This window comes from Podarcis filfolensis (assembly GCF_964270895.1).
Source record: "Podarcis filfolensis genome assembly, chromosome: 1".
Classification (NCBI taxonomy): Eukaryota; Metazoa; Chordata; class Lepidosauria; order Squamata; family Lacertidae; genus Podarcis; species Podarcis filfolensis.
Window position 1 is genome coordinate 87,536,318 of NC_139604.1, and position 18,315 is coordinate 87,554,632.

Consider the following 18,315-nt stretch of genomic DNA (forward strand, 5'->3'; position numbering starts at 1 on the left):
GTCCTGGCATGTGTCTTTTCTGAGGTTGAAGGAGACATCAGGGTGCTATGTTTGTGTGGTGGTATAGTAGTTGGCTGTTTGTACTATATTTGTGGAAGCTGATGGTGAAAGTTTGGGGATAGTGCAAATTTAATGTTCCTTTTAAGATCCAGTAATCTCAGGTAAAAACTGTAACCCATAATTCTAACTTTCTCCAGCACTTAGGGCCAGGCCCATGGAGAGGAGGGGCACAGCTGGGTACACTTGCACTGGGCCTCGGAGGGCTAAGCACTGGCTACTTTTTTGCTTGAGTTTATAACTTTATTCTAACAAGAGTCCTGCCCTGGGCTTCAGATAAGCTCTGAATAGGCATCCTTGGGGCTTTATCTCCCTCTAATCAACAATTTATGATAGTCTGTATTCCCCAGCATACTTGCTTACCTTCCTTTTACTTGAAGAAATAGTTCTGTTAGATTATCTTCCAGTTATTATGGCTTGGAGACTCAGTACAGGTTTTTGCCCCCACCCCAGCTTAACGTTTGAATCATCCTGAGCGATACTGATTTTTCAGTACCAAGGTCCTTTCCTTAAGCCAGTACAGAAGGGTAAGAGACTGGGATATAAGAGACACCTGGTTTTATTCCCCATACCTGCTAGATACAAATGTTGGACTCTTTAGAAGTGGGAAATGCCATGTTTAGTAGTCATTGTCTCATGGTCATGTACTTGGCTAACATATGGAACAGAAAGGGTAGTAATAAATAACTTTTTTACTCTGCCTACTTAGTCCATCAGGACCTGTAAAAGAACCTGAACATGTTAATAAATGGAATTGAAATATATATAGTTGAGGTAGCCCAACCTCAACTATATGAGGTAGCCCAACATGCAATGAACAATGATTTTTTCATGTTGGTAAAATAGTAAGCAGGTTGTGAAGAACTTCAAATGTCCACTCCAAAATGGATATCCATAGAAATGGGATCTATTGTAAGGATTTGTAAATGTGTAGACACTTGGGTTTTATAAGTAAAAAGGGAATGGTAGTTTTTCTGAGGGTCCCCGAAGACATTTAGTATCCTGGCAAGAAAAACAACCCTGCAGCATAAAGTGTTGCATGATTGCTTTTCTCAAATGAGGATGATTCCTGTCAGTTGAAGGTTGCACGCAGATGATAGTATTCTGCTGGGGGCTGAATTGTGTTGCAACAGAAGACTGAACAGTCTGATACTTCTCTCACTTTCTAGTTAAATATTAGATTTTTAGCTCAGTTTTGATGGTAGGGCTCATCTTCAGCTGAACCCAGCTGTGGACTGAGTTTCAGAGTGTATCTGTGGAAAGGAGAAAATTTTCCCAAGAATTTTCAGTGAGTGGTGGCTTGCTTTAGATTTAAAAAAGAAAGTGTTGGGGAGAGGGGACTGCATTTTTTAAAAGCATCATAGCTGTCCTCAGGACCCTGCTATGCAGGAGATGGATTGGATCACCTTTAAAATGAAATGACTGGGAGTTGCAGCAGTAGTCTCCATGTGGCTATGATGCTACTATATGCTGCTTTCCTCTGCCCCTCACCCAGGCATCTTGGAGATTAGAGCACCTCAGTGGTAAAAACTACTCAACTCCTGCATTTAGCTATCCAGGCACTGCCACTGACTACTGCTTCAGTTCAGCCACAGACTCAGCTGGCAATATTCAGCATTTAGTTTCCATGAGACCATTTTTTCTTGTTGTCATATATGACATACCTCACTGCCCAAAGCAGGGTTTGCAACAGGAATTTCCCCACAAAAGAGGTGTTTTTGGGGATAGCACTACTTAGAATATATTGCCACACCCCCCATCAGCCCTGATGGTATATTACTAGTACTATGAGTCTGAGTAAGAGCAGGACTAGATTTCTAGTTCATGGTTCTTGTCCCCAAGGGCAGTGTCCTGGGGAAAATAGCTGCAGGTGTCTTAAATGAGCAGAGGAATGGGGGGGGAGGGGCTACTCCATGCCATCTTTTCCATCCATTAGTCTGTTCAAAGTCCTTCCCTGTTTGTCTGCAGCTGCTTTCACTGGTAACAGAAAAGCCATATAGCTGTACATAACATGTACCTTAGCCCTAATATCTTAGACGTGATGGGGGACAGGAATAGAGATGTAAAAAGTGTGTGTGTGTGTGTGTGTGTGTGTGTGTTCGTAGTTTCTGTTTTCCCCCAAGAATGCTTTTAATTCAGTGGGGCACCACTGAAGGAAATGTGAAAAACTTTTTGAAATTAGTGATTTATTTATTTTTATAAAAAAGGAAAGCTATTCTCCACTCCATATGTGGTGGAAATACTTTATGTAAGACAATGCCATATAGCATTAGAGAATGACGGTTCCTATGTATATACTTCAGACCTAATGCACCACTCAGATCTAAGATTCATTTCTGCAGAGGGTACTGCCATCTTCATGAGAGTGCCAAACTAGGTATTCATTGCTTGGGGCTAGGGCGACATTTGATTTAATTTGGAACTGCTTAAAAGCAAGTAGCTCTGTACATTTTATAAATATGTAAAATATTAGTTACAAATGATGTTTTTATGAATCTAAAGCAATAATGTTGTTTGGCTTTGATAAGAAAGTCAAATCTAAAAGGCTCCCCCCCCATAAAAAGTGAAAAGTGATATATTTTCATAGCTTTAAAATTTATGGAAATCTTGTATCTCTATGCAGAGAAGGAATAAAGTTTTTCTTCAAGTGCTTACAAAAGAGACAAATTAATTTAACATTTCTGTACTAGCCACTACCCAGTGATATTTTTCCACATGAAGAAACACTCTTTAATTCAAGAGTAGCTTTCTGCATAACACACGTAATCTGTACAAGATTTTAGAAAATCAGGATAATTATAGAGAAAGTTCTGCATGCAAATGTTTCATGCCACTAATTTGGCATATAGCTTTTACATGACTAGCTTGCACAAGCAGTAGTTTTTCCTCTGCCATTTAGCTTTCTGCATTGTGCCCATTATATGTTAAATCTAGTGTTACATTTAGATATTTTTACAATATGATCGAAAAGATCATGCTTTTAAATATGTATTCTCTTGATTTTAATGCTTGTGGCTTCATTTTATTGCATTTTATCCTGTCCTTTCTCCAAGGAGTTCAGAGCAGTATTCTTCCCCTCCTTCAGGTTATCTTTAAACAATACTATGAGCTGGTTTTCCTGAGCATCAAGCATATCAACCCAAGACGCGCTAATACCAAAGGAACGTAGAGATATTGCCTATTTAAACAATCAAATGCTTTGACTGTGTTCAGCATCAGGAGAACAGTAGGTTCTGGATGTGATTGACTCCAAAAATTGTATTGAGAACCCTTCTATAATAGGGAAGGCCTGTGGATCTTTGCCTTATGAATCCATAGTTGGGTAAAATTTTTGAAAGCCTACTGGCCAATATGCCTGTAAATAATTAAGCATCCACATTTATCAATGAAATAGTTTAAGGAATTTGGCCTCTATTCTGTATGTCAATAAACAATTTCAGAAGGGAAGGCTAATGAATCTGCTGGGACCAGAATCATTGTGGAGCTTCATATTTTTGATCCCATTTTGGATTTCTGCTAGAGTAAAAGATTGATCTAATGAATCCTGGTGAGTCTGGTTAAATCTTGGAATTATCTTTTTTCCCTAGGAGTTTTGTGAAGATTTGGGAATCCAATGGTTCAATGTCATAGAGTTTTGTATATATATATATTTAATTCCTCCAAAATGTCTTTTTGTCTATAGGTCCCCCCCCCCACCTTTCGCCTTTTAACAGTGCATTACTCATTTTGCTTGCTATATGTACTTGTTTCACCAGGAGGGCAGAATTTTTGTTGTTGAATTCTTAATAATATGGCTTTATCTTCTGAAGGGAATAAGTACCTGTGGGATTTAAGGAGATCTAGGTTCTGCTCTTTTTTAAAAAAGTTTTCTGTACACTCTGGTTGCGAACGTGATCTGTGCCCACAGCGTTTGCAGCCTGAAGCACTGCATCTGCGCACATGCGTGATGCGATTCGTGGCTTCTGCGCTTGCGCATGATGTCATTTTGTGCTTCTGCGCATGCGCGAGTGCCAAAACCTGGAAGTAACCTGCTCTGGTACTTCCGGGTTTGGCGCAGTCCACAACCTGAAAACGCGCAACCCACAGCATTCGTAACCCGAGGTATGACTGTACCATTAAACTTAAAAAAATCAGGAATCCCTTTAAGGCAGAGGTTTTCAACTTTTTTTGAGCCATGGCTCCCTTGACCCCTGTGGGGAAATGTGCTCTGAGCCCCAGCAGCTCAGTTATGTCCTTGCCTGCAGAGCCGCAAACCCTCAACCCTTTTCAAAAACCCCTCCCTTGTGGAGTGTTCCATTTTTTCTCTCCTTGGAAGTCCTCCAGACAGCAGCTGCGCCTCCCTCCCCAAAGAGAGGTGCCTTCTCACACTGCTCCACAGTGGCCTGGAAAGAGGATACCCCCAGCCTTAGTGGCCCAATGGAGAATGTCCAAGGGTGAACGCAAGTCCAGCAGCTTGCTGACCTTGGGAAGCAGCAGTGGCAGCAGTGGGTGCTGCCAGGCCTGCATGGCGGAAAAGCTCCCTTTCAGCGCTGGGCACTCAGCTCCCAGGCAAGCTTTTCACACAGCAAGCACAAGAAAGGCCAGTGTGGCACCTGCTGGCCTGCCCGCCCGCCCAACCTCTCACTTGTGTCCATCCATTCCCAACAGCAAGGGCTGGTGGACTGGCTTGCTGGACTCCCTCACCCACATGCATGCTTACTCTGAGGCTGCCTCAGATCCTGGCAACCAGCACCCCTTGGTCAGCCCTAGAGGCACCATTCATCTGGGGAGTTTGTAGCCAGAGCTGCTGCAACAAACAACCATGCAAGCCTTTGGGAGGCAGAGACACAAGAGGGCATCAGAGGAGGGAAGGAAGGAAAGAGGGATGGAGGCCAGTTTTGCCTGCAGCACCCTTGACAATTATTCAAGGCACCCCAGGGTTCCATGGCACACTGGTTGAAAATCTCTGCTTGAAGAAGTTTCTCTCTAGTAAATACACACACACACACACACACACACACACACACACACACACGGGTCTAATTTCCCACATAAGGTTTTAGGTCTGTGCACTCCCCATTGAATTCTGGTGATAACAGGGTATGGTCTGAGATATTAAGAAGACCAATCTCATGAGTTACGAACCTGAGATAAATAATCCAATCTGGCATAATTTAGTATCTTGCTGACATATGCGTATAGTTTCTTAGTTCTGGATTGGCTATGTGCAAAGCATCAAAGTAATTGGGTTTATGTAATATGTAGGATATTTTTAAAAAGACTGTTTACATGGGTTTTGTGATAGGTGAGATGTTCTGCTTTTATCAAAATAATCATTGAATACAAGATTTAAATCACTATCTATCACCACTTCACCTCAGTGTGTAAATGAGTGCAGCAGCAATGTAAAAAGTTTCATCCAGAAATTGTTCTTGTTGGGTATTACGCACATAAATAGAGCATAATATCAGCCAAGAGTTAGCCAACAGACTTTGAGGAAGATAAATCTTACATTCGGGTCACTTAGTATATCTTTTAATTGAAAATCAAGTATGGGAGAAATCCAGATTCCTGACCCCCTACTTTTGGAAGTACCTTGTGAGATGTACAATGTCCACCTCTACTTTTGAGGAAGGATTTTGCATCAGTATTGTATTTCTTTTTTTAAAAAAACACACGAAAAACTTGTGAAGGAAAAAAAAAGGTCTGGGGTATCTCGCTTTAAAGCAGACCTTACCCATATTCTTCTTTTGGTTGGTGCACCCAGGCAATTCCAAGTTACAGCAGTTAACTGTGGCAGTATAAGGTTAATTTAAAATTGTACAGCATATACCAGGCAACAGATCTGCAGTCATGGGAAAAAGAAAGTGCACCCTATTTGAATTTTGTGTTTCACATATGAAGACATAACAGCAATCATCTGTTCCTTAGTAGGTCTTAAAATTAGGGAAATACAACCTCAGATGAACAACAACGCATAACATACTACACTGTGTCATGATTTATTTAACAACCAACCTTCCAAACAGAATAATCTCTACACCTATGATTGAGAGCAGAATAGTCCCATCTCTTCCTTCCTGAGCCAAATGCTCATAAGCTGAAATTGGGGTTGTTACTCAACTAAGTTTCACTCAGAGCAGACCCACTAAAATTAATAAACATGATTAAGTTAGGCTCATTAATTTCAGTGGGTTTACTCTGAGTATAACATAGGTTTTTTATATTTTTGTTTAAGTTTTGTAACAAAAGACAAAGCCACTCACAACACAAAACTACACATTTTTTCTAGTCCATTATCAAGAATATCCTTTCAAAAAGCATGTAACACTAATCAAACTTATTTGATGCATTCTTTCAATTTTGCTGTAGGATACCAGAAGGTCCTATTGATCAGGGCCCTGCTGCAGGAAGAGTTCATGCTTTAGAAGAACAGCTAATAAAGGCCAAAGAACAGATAGAAAACTATAAGCAACAAACAGGAGATGGTTTGTATATAACTATTTTGTTCATAATTCTACAAATGCATTTTCTGTCTAGAGGAAAACTAATGTTGACAATTCTGTACCTTTTCCTTTTTTTTTAGTGGGCTTAGGAAAAGATCATGAAATATTGAGGAGGCGGATTGAAAATGGAGCCAAGGAGCTTTGGTTTTTTCTCCAGAGCGAATTGAAGAAACTTAAAATATTGGAAGGAAGTGAACTCCAAAGGCATATTGATGAACTTGTATCTGACTTGGGTAATCATGAAAGGTACTAATAACAACTACTGCTGAGTTTTGCTGTGCTATTATTATTTAATTTGTATACCACCCTTCATCCATAGATCTCAGGAATCTGAAGATAGCAGGAGGTGCCAGACCGACTGGTCTCCCTTGGAGCTGGTTCCCTCTGGTTGGCTGTCTGTCTTCCCTTTTGGCTCCCTTTCTCCTCTTCATTCCTGCTGATGGCCTTGGCACCTTGCAATAACTGTGATGTACCCTCTCTCTTTCCGTGTGCTGCTCTGGTTTGCCAGAAGCGGCTTAGTCATGCTGGCCACATGACCCGGAAGCTGTACGCCGGCTCCCTCGGCCAATAAAGCGAGATGAGCGCCGCAACCCCAGAGGGGTCCCTTTACCTTTTACCCTCTCTCTGCTCTGGCTGCTTTGCGTGATTCACCTCAGCCAGCTGTCAGGCACTTAACTGCCCAGCGCCTTCTTTTCCTCCTTGTGCCCCACTTTCCTTGCTTAGTTGACCAGCTGCTTTTTCGCCTTGGTTGCCCCTGCTCCTTTGACCATATGCCCATCTTTACCCCTATCCCTGAGATCTCCAAGGCTGCCTGCTCCTTTGCCCACAAGCCCATTTCCATTCCGCCACCCCAGAGATCTCCAAGGCTGCCCACTCCTTCCCTCGTATGCCCCATCTCCACCGCACCACCCCCAAGATCTCCAAGGCTGTCTGCTCCTTCTCTCATTTGCCCCATCTCTACCCTCGACCTGCGGATCTCCATAGCTGCTCTTCTCCCCACCACCAGCGCAATCTTAAAGTCCACCTTTCATGTTTTAGACATTGTGATATATCACTATATTGCAATGTTTAGCTGGTGATATATCACGATGTTGAAAATCAGATATCACCGATGTTGAAAATCAGATGTTGCCCAGCCCTAGTGGTTAACATTGTCCTTCACAGGCAACATGGAAATTGACTGTAGACACTCAGTGGGTTTCATAGTAGAAGCAGGTTGGCTCAAGGGTACTCACTGTGAATTATACCCCATGGATGTAGATGGGTCCCTTGAACAATGAAATCAGATTTTTGGGAGGTACAGGGGGCTTCAGTGGGAAGGAGAAGGCAAGTGTCCTGTGTGATTGTCTGGAGGCAGTTGGAGGATGGATGGCAGCTAACGGATTGAAGTTGAATCCTCACAAAACAGAAGTTCTGTTTCTGCGGGACGTGGGTGGGGTTGGTGTGGGGGAATACCTGGTCCTGAATGAAGTAACTGTGCCCCTGAAGGACTAGGTGCACAGCCTGGGAGTCATCTTGGATTCACACCTGTCGATAAAGGTGCAGGTTAATTCTGTGTCCAGGGTGACTGTCTACCAGCTCCATCTGGTATGCTGGCTGAGACCCTACCAGCCTGCTCAGTCTTGCCAGAGTGGTACATGCCCTGGTTAAGTCTTAATTGGACTGCACTTCAATGTGCTCAGTGTGGGGCTACCTTTGAAGGTGACTTGGAAACTACAACTAATCAACAAGACTGGTGACTGGGAGCAGCCGCCGGGATCGTATAAAATCAGTCCTGAAATAGCTACATTGGCTCCCATTAAGAGCACAATACAAAGTGTTGGTGCTGACCTTTAAAGACCTATATAGCCTTGGCCCTGTATACCTGAAGGACCATCTCCACCCCCATCATTCAGCTCGGACACTGAGATCCAGCACCAAAGGCCTTCACTGTGAGAAGTGAAGTTACAGAGAAGCAGGCAGAGGGGCCTTCTTGGTAGTGGTGCCCACCTCAGATATGAATGAGATAAGTATACAACCTTTAGGAGACATCTGAAGGCAGCCCTGTATAGGGAAGTTTTTTTTAAAAAATTATATATGCTGGAAGCTGCCCAGAGTGGCTAGGGCAACCCAGTGATATGGGTGGGGTACAAATAATAATATTATTTTATTATTATTTTTTTATTAAGTGTCCTCTGCAAGCAGGATACTGCTTGCTCTTGTTAGGATTCAAGTCATTGTTTCAGACCTTTAGTTGACAGCACCCAGGTTTTTCTGTGTGTGTGACACAAAACTTTCTCAAACCCTTTCTACAAAAGTCATACTATAAAATACCATATTGCCAGCCATGAATGCAGAAACTCTAAATGTAAAAAATAAAGAGAAACTAGAGCATAAAGTTGTGATGGTGTCTCTTCTTTCTTTCAGCATCTATTTTTAAAAGTATTGCCCCATGTAGTGTCTTCCTTACTACTACTACTATTATTATTACTACCCGCTCTTCACCAGTAAGCCCTAGGGCAAATGTTTGTAATCAGAAGCATCCAAACCATTCCATTAGCTGATTTTAAGAACCAAGGTATGGGATTAAATAGAGCTGAACTCTGAATTAAGGGAGCAGTTCTAAACTGTCTGAGAGGGCATCTGGGGCATTCTTGGATATTTGTGACTTTCTCTCTCAGCCTATGGGAGGGATGCCCCCCTGAGGCCCCTGTGCATGATGAAAAGCTATGCTGCCATTGCTCCTTCACTGTTGATGTTCCAGGTAGGAGAACGAAAGTGGCATGCTGGAAGGCTGTTATGGGGGGACACTGGATCCTTGGGATCTAAAGTCCTATTGTTCCCTCAGCATTCCCCTGACAAGCAAGGGAAACCTCACAGCCCTGTAGTTTTGCAATGGGAGGTAAAAAAATTTAAAAGCAAAATGGAGGAGAAAATAGATACTCTCCCACCTTCTGCCCTTGCCAGTGCAAGTCTTGCAAATATGTGCTTTTGTCTTTAGTTATGATCCATGGGACGTAACCGCCACATAAGTTGCAAGCTTACTATAGTGGGTGTTTAGGATTGTGTTTTAGCATACCATTCTGTACTGCAAAATTCAGTAAATGTCTGTTGAGGATTATTGTCATCCCTCCAAGCAGTGTGCCTCCATAGACAGTGGAGAGATATGTTTTCATTGTGAGCTCCTCGACTGAGGCATTGTCCACCAGACCAGTTTGTTGTTGTTGTTGTTATGAAGGGGTTACTATAGGGATGCTTTTATTTTTTGAATATATGGGCTTTGCTTAGAATCTTGCATATTAGATGTCTTAATCAGCCGTGACTCTGAAGGTCATACTCCTTTTTTTGGAACCACATGTTCCTCAACTTTGTATGTTTCCTCTAATATTGGTGGCTTGGGCACCTATATTTTCATTTAGCAATCTTTATATATATGACTGGTTCTGGAACATAGAGAGAATAATAGAAAATGATATTTGCAATTAAACTTGAGAACTTAATTTTACATAACAAAAATTTTGGTAGCCTCATGAGACTACACTAAGGAATTTCCTCTTTGGCCTGTTAAAAGTTATACAAAATAAAGCTATATAATTTGTTGCCTTATACTAAATTGATTTCTTTGGATATGTTTACTGTTAAAGAGGTGGTCTGTATGGGTGTATATTTCATCATGAGAATAACTGCCAAGGTGCAAAAATCTCATAAGCTATAAAACCAAATCTAAGTCGGCTGTAATACTGAAAATGATATATTTTTTGCCAGTCTTGCGTTCTAACTGGATTAATTTGTTTACCTGAATGTTCAGTAACTGTACACTTACCTTGACAACAAGAACATATTAAATTTGCCTGATCTAGATCTGGCATTAAAGTTAATAGCATGTGGATCATTATTTACAACCCTGGTCATTTCTGTAAAGCTGATACTTCTATGATGTTTTGCAGATGTATGTGATTGGCTCCAGATGCAGATTGGATTTCTGAGTTGGTGAAAATACTTGCTACCGATGTTGATGACCTTAATGTTATATGTTATATATATTAAACACAATAATCCCTGCTTTTACTAAAGATTTATTTGTTTCATTCAGTATAAAGTGAAAGCAAGTACAGCTAAACGCTTATTTGCAGTGCAAATGTTTAGATGTCAAACCTGTTCTAAATTTTGTAGACTAAGGTGCAATTTATCTCCACTTACTTTCACTTACACACTAACACATATTTAACACCCCCCTGGGCATATCTAAATAATGGCCTGGCACATTGAGATCATTGGAAACTGTCTCATACCATGTCAGACCATGTCCATCTACCCAGTTTAATCTTAACTTCTGGTCGTTGCCTAGTATTTCTGGCAGAGTACATTTCCATCCCTCCTACCCGTCACTTGTTATCTGATTCTTTTAATTGGTGGTGCCAGGCATTGAATATGAGACCTTTTGAATACAAAGTATGTGCGCTACCATTGAACTATAGTTCTGTCTCCTGAGGTTTGCATTTACTAAGGCAACCAGAGCCCTAAGCCCAGTGCCATTCTCTGCATGCAAAAGGCTTGCTGAACCTGAGATGGATCATGCATTAAGATTATAGCAGACAAATTTGGGGGGGGGGCAGGTACTATTTAGTCCTAAAATAACTTGAGATTCTCTAATAATTGAACAGACCAATTGCATCTAATTTGTTTACCTAATGTGATTTTAAAAATACCCTATAATGAAGATTATGCGGCTGCTTGAGTAGATTATGTAAGTCCATGAAAGCTGATACTGACCATGAATTCCTATTCAGTTGCACTCAGGGTCTTATGGTTTATTGAGCCTTTGACATGCTGATTTTACCTTATAACTGTATTTATTGGGCAATTATTGATCCTCCACTAAAATAGTGATAGGGAACATTGTGCCCTGTTCGTATTTTGGATTTGATACAATATACTATGAGATGTTGGGAATGCAGTTGCAGGATATGGCAAAGATTTGTGGGAGTCCTGTTGAGTAATTCTGGATATTGTTAGCCAGGAAAGTTTAGAGAACATTGTTGCTGCCATCACCATAGGACCTCTGTGTGTCACTTTAAGCTTTGATTCTGTTTTTCCTTCCTCTGCCATTCTCCTTCAGGATGTATTCTTTGCATTCTGGGATTTGGCAATATTAGTCTGTTGACAATTCACAGCTATCTCTTGAATCCCAGGCAGCTGCCCTGCTGAGTTTTCGTGCAAGCCTAGTTGAATCTGTCCTTAACCCATTGAGAGTGTTTGTCCTGGGCTTAGCTCAGGTGAAGTTCACATCAGGCATTCTCCGACATGCACTCCAATGCCATTCATGTTGGTACATGGCAAGTAGCACATAGACATATTGTGCTCAAAGTTATTCTCAGCACTGCACAGCCCAGCCTATCATGATGATAGAGAATTTCACTGAGATTTTTTTTGAGGGAGTGGATGTTGATTTGACCAGCTGCCAGTAATTTATTTATTTATGCAAGGGCAGGAAAAGTATACAATCACTGGAGATATTTTCCTGTTACTTATCTGTAACAAACATGAATTTGTCTGGAACAAATAGGTAATAAATATAGCCAGGTCTGTATCCACACCTTTACCCCTTCTTTGCATTCTGTAAGAATGGGAGAGCCATGAATAATCCCTAAGTAAAGGCAAAGAAGGCACCCTCTGAAACTGCTTAGGGGGGAAAGGGCGAGGCTTTAGATATAATTTTGTGGTCTTTGGGGTCTATTACTAGTTGGCTAAGGTCTAGCACAGGTGTGAGGAACCTGTGGCCTTTCAGGTGTTGCCGAACTACACTTCCTATACTCCCTAGCAATTGGCCTTGCTTGCTAGGGCAGAATGGAGTTGTACTTCAACATCTGGAGGGCCAAAGGTTCCCAGTCCTATCTTAGCCCAAATAGTAAGAACCTGCAGCACTTCTAAAATGTGTTCAGAATTTGTAAGCCTGCTGAGAAGGAACTTTCATTACGGTGGAGCAGCCATTCTAACTGTTCATTTATCATACAGATTGTATGCATCTTCAGTGCTTTTTTGGTTGTTCTTGAAACAAATGTATGGATACTAGTTAGGGTACAATTTCTTGTGTGACGATCAAGTAGTTTTTAACTAAGCTATGAACTCTGGGTATAATTATACACAACCATAGTTTTTTGTCTGTCACCTCCCCCCCAAAATGGATTGAGTGGTTTGAGTTGGTTACTGCTCAGAACTAAATTTATTAGTATGCACTGATGGTTTGTGTCTTTTTCAACAATATTGAGTTAGTCTGCTGATTACCTAACTGCCTATAATTTCCACCATGAACCTATACTTTCTTCTCTTTTGCTGACACCTTTCCGTGATATTCTCAATGGACCAGAGTACTGGTTTTTAGTCCACCTCTGCCTGCTATCTGTAAACTGAAAACTTTTCATAATACTTTAAACAGCAGGGAGATTGTGTATTAAACCTATATGCATATTTTCTTAATGTTTGATGGTAGCAACTCATTTTGGCTTTCAAGAGAGATGATTATGTTGCTCTACCTGCACCAAAAGATTTGTTTTATTATGAATATTGTTTTTGGTGCTTAGGGGAAATCAATTCCAATTCTGTCTGTGCGTGTGTGTGAGCTTGGTTTTCTCATCCCTAAACTGTTCAAATATTTTGCTTAAATCAATTTGAGATTGCTAAATTTATTGAAGGTGAATACATGTGCACATACAGATATTTGGCTCTGGAAGTGGAGGGAAATCGATTTTTTAAAATTCCTATTTTAAGATCTTATAATCCTCATTTACTTTTCATTTTGCCAGTGATTCTTCTGATTAGTTAAGTTAGCCACTAAGGTTGTTTGTTTGCTTTTTTAAAAAACAGGTCAATAATGACAGATTTGTACTACCTCAGTCAAACAGATGGAGCAGGTGATTGGCGAGAAAAAGAAGCCAAAGATTTGACAGAGCTGGTACAGAGGAGAATAACTTACCTTCAGGTAAGAATTATGGAGAAAGTGTCCTTGAATAGAAAGAAATTAAAGTAGGATTTCCTGAAGGAACATTTAATTCACGCTAATATAGAGCAGTGTGAGAGTACATAAGGCACCAGAAAAATATATGTATTTATCAGGGTTAAAGCAACTTTAGTCATTAAAATAATGAAATTAGTTTATTTAATATGTGTTTGGACATTAAGTAAGAGAGCATTTGGTAAGTTTTATAGATCAAATTTATTTGCTGTTTGTGTTCAATTTCTGTTGAAGTGCATTTCCAGTCACTTAGCTATGAGAAATTGCTATACCTTTCATCAATATACTTTCTGGTTTTATCATTTTTTACTAAATTAAAAAGAAGAAAATCTCTTTGGCTGTTCAGTATTATGTCTAGATAACATTTTTTCTCAGACTTTGAGGGAAATTTGTAAGATATGTTCTTTTGGATTGAATCACATATGCAAATTCCATAAGTCCATGGCCCATCAGTCACTACCTTTATGGTTAAAAGGTCATAGTGACCATAGTATCCAGGCTGTTATGCTTGGTTGTCCCATGGCAAATACTTTTCTGGTGACATCTTTGAAAATCATGGTACTACTGCAAGAGAGAAGGAAGTGCCCTTTCAAACATGACCTTAGAGACACTTCATGTAGTACTTTTTCTGACATCGAGATTAGTTCTAATCAGAAAAAGTATGTAGAATTATTTTAAGAAGAGGTATGTTTGTGTGTGTGCCTTGGTACACATATTGAGAAGCAAATTAATGTAGAGGTGCAGAACCCATGGCCTTCTAGAGGTTGTTGGACTCCCAACTCACCATCAGCACCAGCCATCATAGCCAATGGCCAGGTATGATGGGAGTTGTACTCCAGTAACATCTGGAGGACCTTAGGTTTTTTCATGTTGAAGAACATTTTAAGGAAGGCTTTTATGTTTAAGACTAAAACAGTGGGCAAGATGATCTCCTGAGGGAGCATGATTTTCCAAATGAGGCTGCTCTATGCATGTGCATGGGACGCAGGTGACGCTGTGGGTTAAACCACAGAGCCTAGGACTTGCTGATCAGAAGGTCGGCAGTTCGAATCCCCGCGATGGGGTGAGCTCCCGTTGCTCGGTCCCTGCTCCTGCCCCCCTAGCAGTTCGAAAGCACGTCAAAGTGCAAGTAGATAAATAGGTACCGCTCCAGCAGGAAGGTAAATGGCGTTTCCGTGCGCTGCTCTGGTTTGCCAGAAGTGGCTTTGTCATGCTGGCCACATGATCTGGAAGCTGTATGCCGGCTCCCTCGGCCAATAAAGGGAGATGAGCGCCGCAACCCCAGAGTCGGCCACGACTGGACCTAATGGTCAAGGGATCCCTTTACCTTTACCTTTATACATGTGCATATTTAAATAATTCTGGAATGATATAGCTAAAGTGGCAAACTTATACCTGCTGACCTCAGAATAAGCCCCAGTGAACTCAATGGATCTTCTGAGTAGAACTATTGTAATTGCATTTTTAGGAAACATGCTTTAGGACTTAAAGTGAGAGCAGCCACGGTCCAGAGGACTGAGAAGCTAGGGGTCCAGTGAGGTAGGCTGGGGTGTGGAGGTCTTTACACAGGACTTGTCGACATGAAAAACTGTCTGTTGCTAATGCTTAAGTCATAAAAAATCAGTAATGCTAAGAATTTGCCAAATAATTGTCCGCAAATCATTAGCAAATGTATGCTTTAATAGACATATCTGCTTTATATTAACATGTTTTACAATTGGCACCTCATTTTAAAATTTAAAGTAAACAATTGAAAAAAAATTGAACTTTATTATATTCTTGGGAATATTTTGCATATTTCTTAAGGAAGTTTGTTGGTAGTATCATTTCAGTTTGCATCTTGATAGAAATGGTTACAAATCAGCAGTTAAGCTGTATAATATGCAAGCAATTTGAACTTGGTTTTGCCACGTTTGTGGTAATTTAAATCTTATCTCTAAAATTCTGCCTCATGATTCTAAACAAAGCAGTCAGTACTATGGAATTGTGACCATGTAAAAATTTGAAGTGCATTAGTTTTCAAAAGACACTAGACAACTCATGTAATACATTTTCCTTAAAAGTATTTAGATAAGTTAAAAGCCATTGAAAAATGCTACCATTCCAATTTTAATATGCATATAGAGCAGTGCTCTCTAGGGATGATTGCTTGAAAAAAAATGGAATTCTTACTGTGAATTCTTGTTTCTGGATTGGGCTGAAGGACATTCCTCTGATAGGGGTGACATCTCCTGGTGGTGGTATCCTAGAAAGTCTACTGCCTCCTCTCCAGGGGAGATCTATGAATGAAGGACAGTATACAAATTTAGTCAATAATAATCCCATTCACCAGAGCGATTCTTTCTATTGCCACTGCTGGTTGGGTCTGACTTGCTCTCTTCAGAGGCTTGTTTTCTTGACTTGTTTTTTTGGTTAAATATATTGCCAGCCTGAGCCGGCATAAAAGTTAATTGCAACTTGATTTCATATTTTGCTAGGATTGTGACCATTCCATTTGCTCAATTTTACTTCAATATCAATTCATTATGGGTGGAATCCATTTGGTATTCTTGTGCTCATGGAAGGGCTTGGGCCAAAGCAATCAAACAATGCAAGTGAGGCATCAGGTAATGGAAGAAGAAAGGTTATTTTTGCCATTTCCTCCTGCTGTCTCCAGTGCCCCTGACAATCAGCTCCAGAGAGTCGGGGAACCTTCCTGAACAATGTAGAAGATGGCATGGAATTCCCTCCTCTTCCCTTCCATTAGCAGATGCCACCACTGGTTCACTTATATTGTTTGTATGGCACGAGCAGTGTCAGATACAATTTAATAGTCTTCTTTTTCTCTTCATTAAGCTGAGTTCCTGCAAAACTGAAGTATCATAATGTACGTTCTCTGCAGAATTTTGAATTTGTAGTTTCCAGTGCCTTAAACAAATGGTTATTAGGGTGTATTTGTTTCATTTATATTCAGTAAATAAAATTGAACCTATACATGTTAATGTTCATGTTGTATAAAGATCTGAAAAGTTCTTTCAGTAGCACTTGAGCAGAAAATTTTGATTAGAAAATATTAGAAAAACGTTCAAGTCTGCTTACTTGAACAACATTCATATAATCTAAAAGCTTTAGTTGAATTTTTTTTAAAAAATTAGAATACATGTGAATACCTTAAAACACGTTGAAAACTAGATACAGTCTGAGCTGGATCGTGGGTTCCCTCAATCCTGCTGTGCCACTTCAGCAGCTGGCCAGAGCCTGCCCAGCTGTCAGTCACCTGATGTTACTATGACAAAAGGCAACCCAGTTTTCCTTTGTAGCATAGCAAATTATGCAGCAAAAGAAAAGCCAAGGATTGAAGTAACAATGGGGAACTTGGTAGCGAAGCTGATTCCAACAGGCTTTCTCTCACTGCTGATCAGCTCATCAGCACTGACAGCAAGCCTGCCTTGCAAATGCACAGTTTGGAGTGTTTTTTAATGCTCCTGATTGTGCACTGGCAGCTGTGTCTTCACCTGTGCCCCCCGCCCCACGTCATATCACATCTGATGTCAGATGTGGGACAGTTAGACATGCTTTGTGGGAAACAGGCTTGTGAACAAAGTTGGCATCTTTGCCAGGCTTAATTAGGTCTGTAGGCCAGAGCTTTCCTGTTGCTGTTATAATACATGATCATTCAAAAACATGCATTTCTCTTAAATTGTTTAAAGGGGGAGAAAGCATTCTGTATAAACTTAGCATTTCAATGAGTAGTGTTAGATATCTGATATCTAAAAGATATCTAAAATAGATAGATATCTAAAAGAAGTTAACCTGAAAAAGAAGTTATCTTTGAAGTGCTGCAGTTGGTATTTATTTTATTATAGAATAATCATATCCCATTTATTCACCACTCAGGGCAGCTAGCGACATTTAAAATCAGTAAGAAATAGAATAATTTTTTTTAGAAATAATAATTAAAAAGTTGAATCCAGCATTGCCCAAATGGAGATCTGCTTGGATAATGGGACTTCTTCCTCTCCTCTCCCCATACAGCACCACGTGCTTCCGCAGAATTGCTGTGGAGGGTCCCCCACCTTCTAAAACATGTGGGAGGCTGCAGGGAGGAGGACAGGAAGTGGAAGTCCTATTGTCAAAGTGGAACTCAGTTTGGATGCAAACCATAGACAAGCAGCAGCAGCTAAAACATAGCTAATACATGCTAATTACTGTCAGAGCCCGTAGTGTTGATGACCAACACCAACCTCATACTTCACTGATCTACAAGACCACCTACAGGGTAACATCAAGGTCAGTAGTGAACACTATTTCCTGGGATATGACTTCTGGACATAGCTCAGCATCTGGTGGTCCAGATCTAGATCTGGCCCTGATTTGCTTTGGAGTGATCTAGTAATCCAAATATTGTACAGTGGTACCTTGGGTTATATATGCTTCAGGTTACATACGCTTCAGGTTACAGACTCCGCCAACCCAGAAATAGTACCTCGGGTTAAGAACTTTGCTTCAGGATGAGAACAGAAATCATGCTCTGGCGGCGCGGCAGCAGTGGGAGGCCCCATTAGCTAAAGTGGTGCTTCAGGTTAAGAACAGTTTCAGGTTAAGAACTGACCTCTGGAACGAATTAAGTACTTAACCCAAGGTACCACTGTAGTCCCATTCTCTTGCGTTGGGAAACCAAACCAGACACAACTATTAGGTTTTTACACATGAGTGCATCAAATTAGAAGAAAAGATAGCCCCCAAAAGAGTGGATTAACCCTGCTAAATTTCAGATAGGTAGGTCCAGGGGATTTTATGCTA

At 40.7% G+C, this 18,315-nt stretch overlaps 1 protein-coding gene across 2 annotated transcripts in view; it reads left to right on the forward strand.

The window, feature by feature from the left end:
* Nucleotides 1-18,315, forward strand: part of FUT8 (fucosyltransferase 8) — an 84,517-nt gene that overhangs the window by 29,840 nt on the left and 36,362 nt on the right. For both annotated transcript variants that reach the window (XM_083604724.1, XM_083604723.1), the window contains exons 3-5: nucleotides 6,409-6,524; nucleotides 6,623-6,788; nucleotides 13,386-13,500. In XM_083604724.1, the coding sequence (XP_083460850.1) occupies nucleotides 6,409-6,524; nucleotides 6,623-6,788; nucleotides 13,386-13,500 (397 nt within the window). The remainder of the gene's footprint in view (nucleotides 1-6,408; nucleotides 6,525-6,622; nucleotides 6,789-13,385; nucleotides 13,501-18,315) is intronic.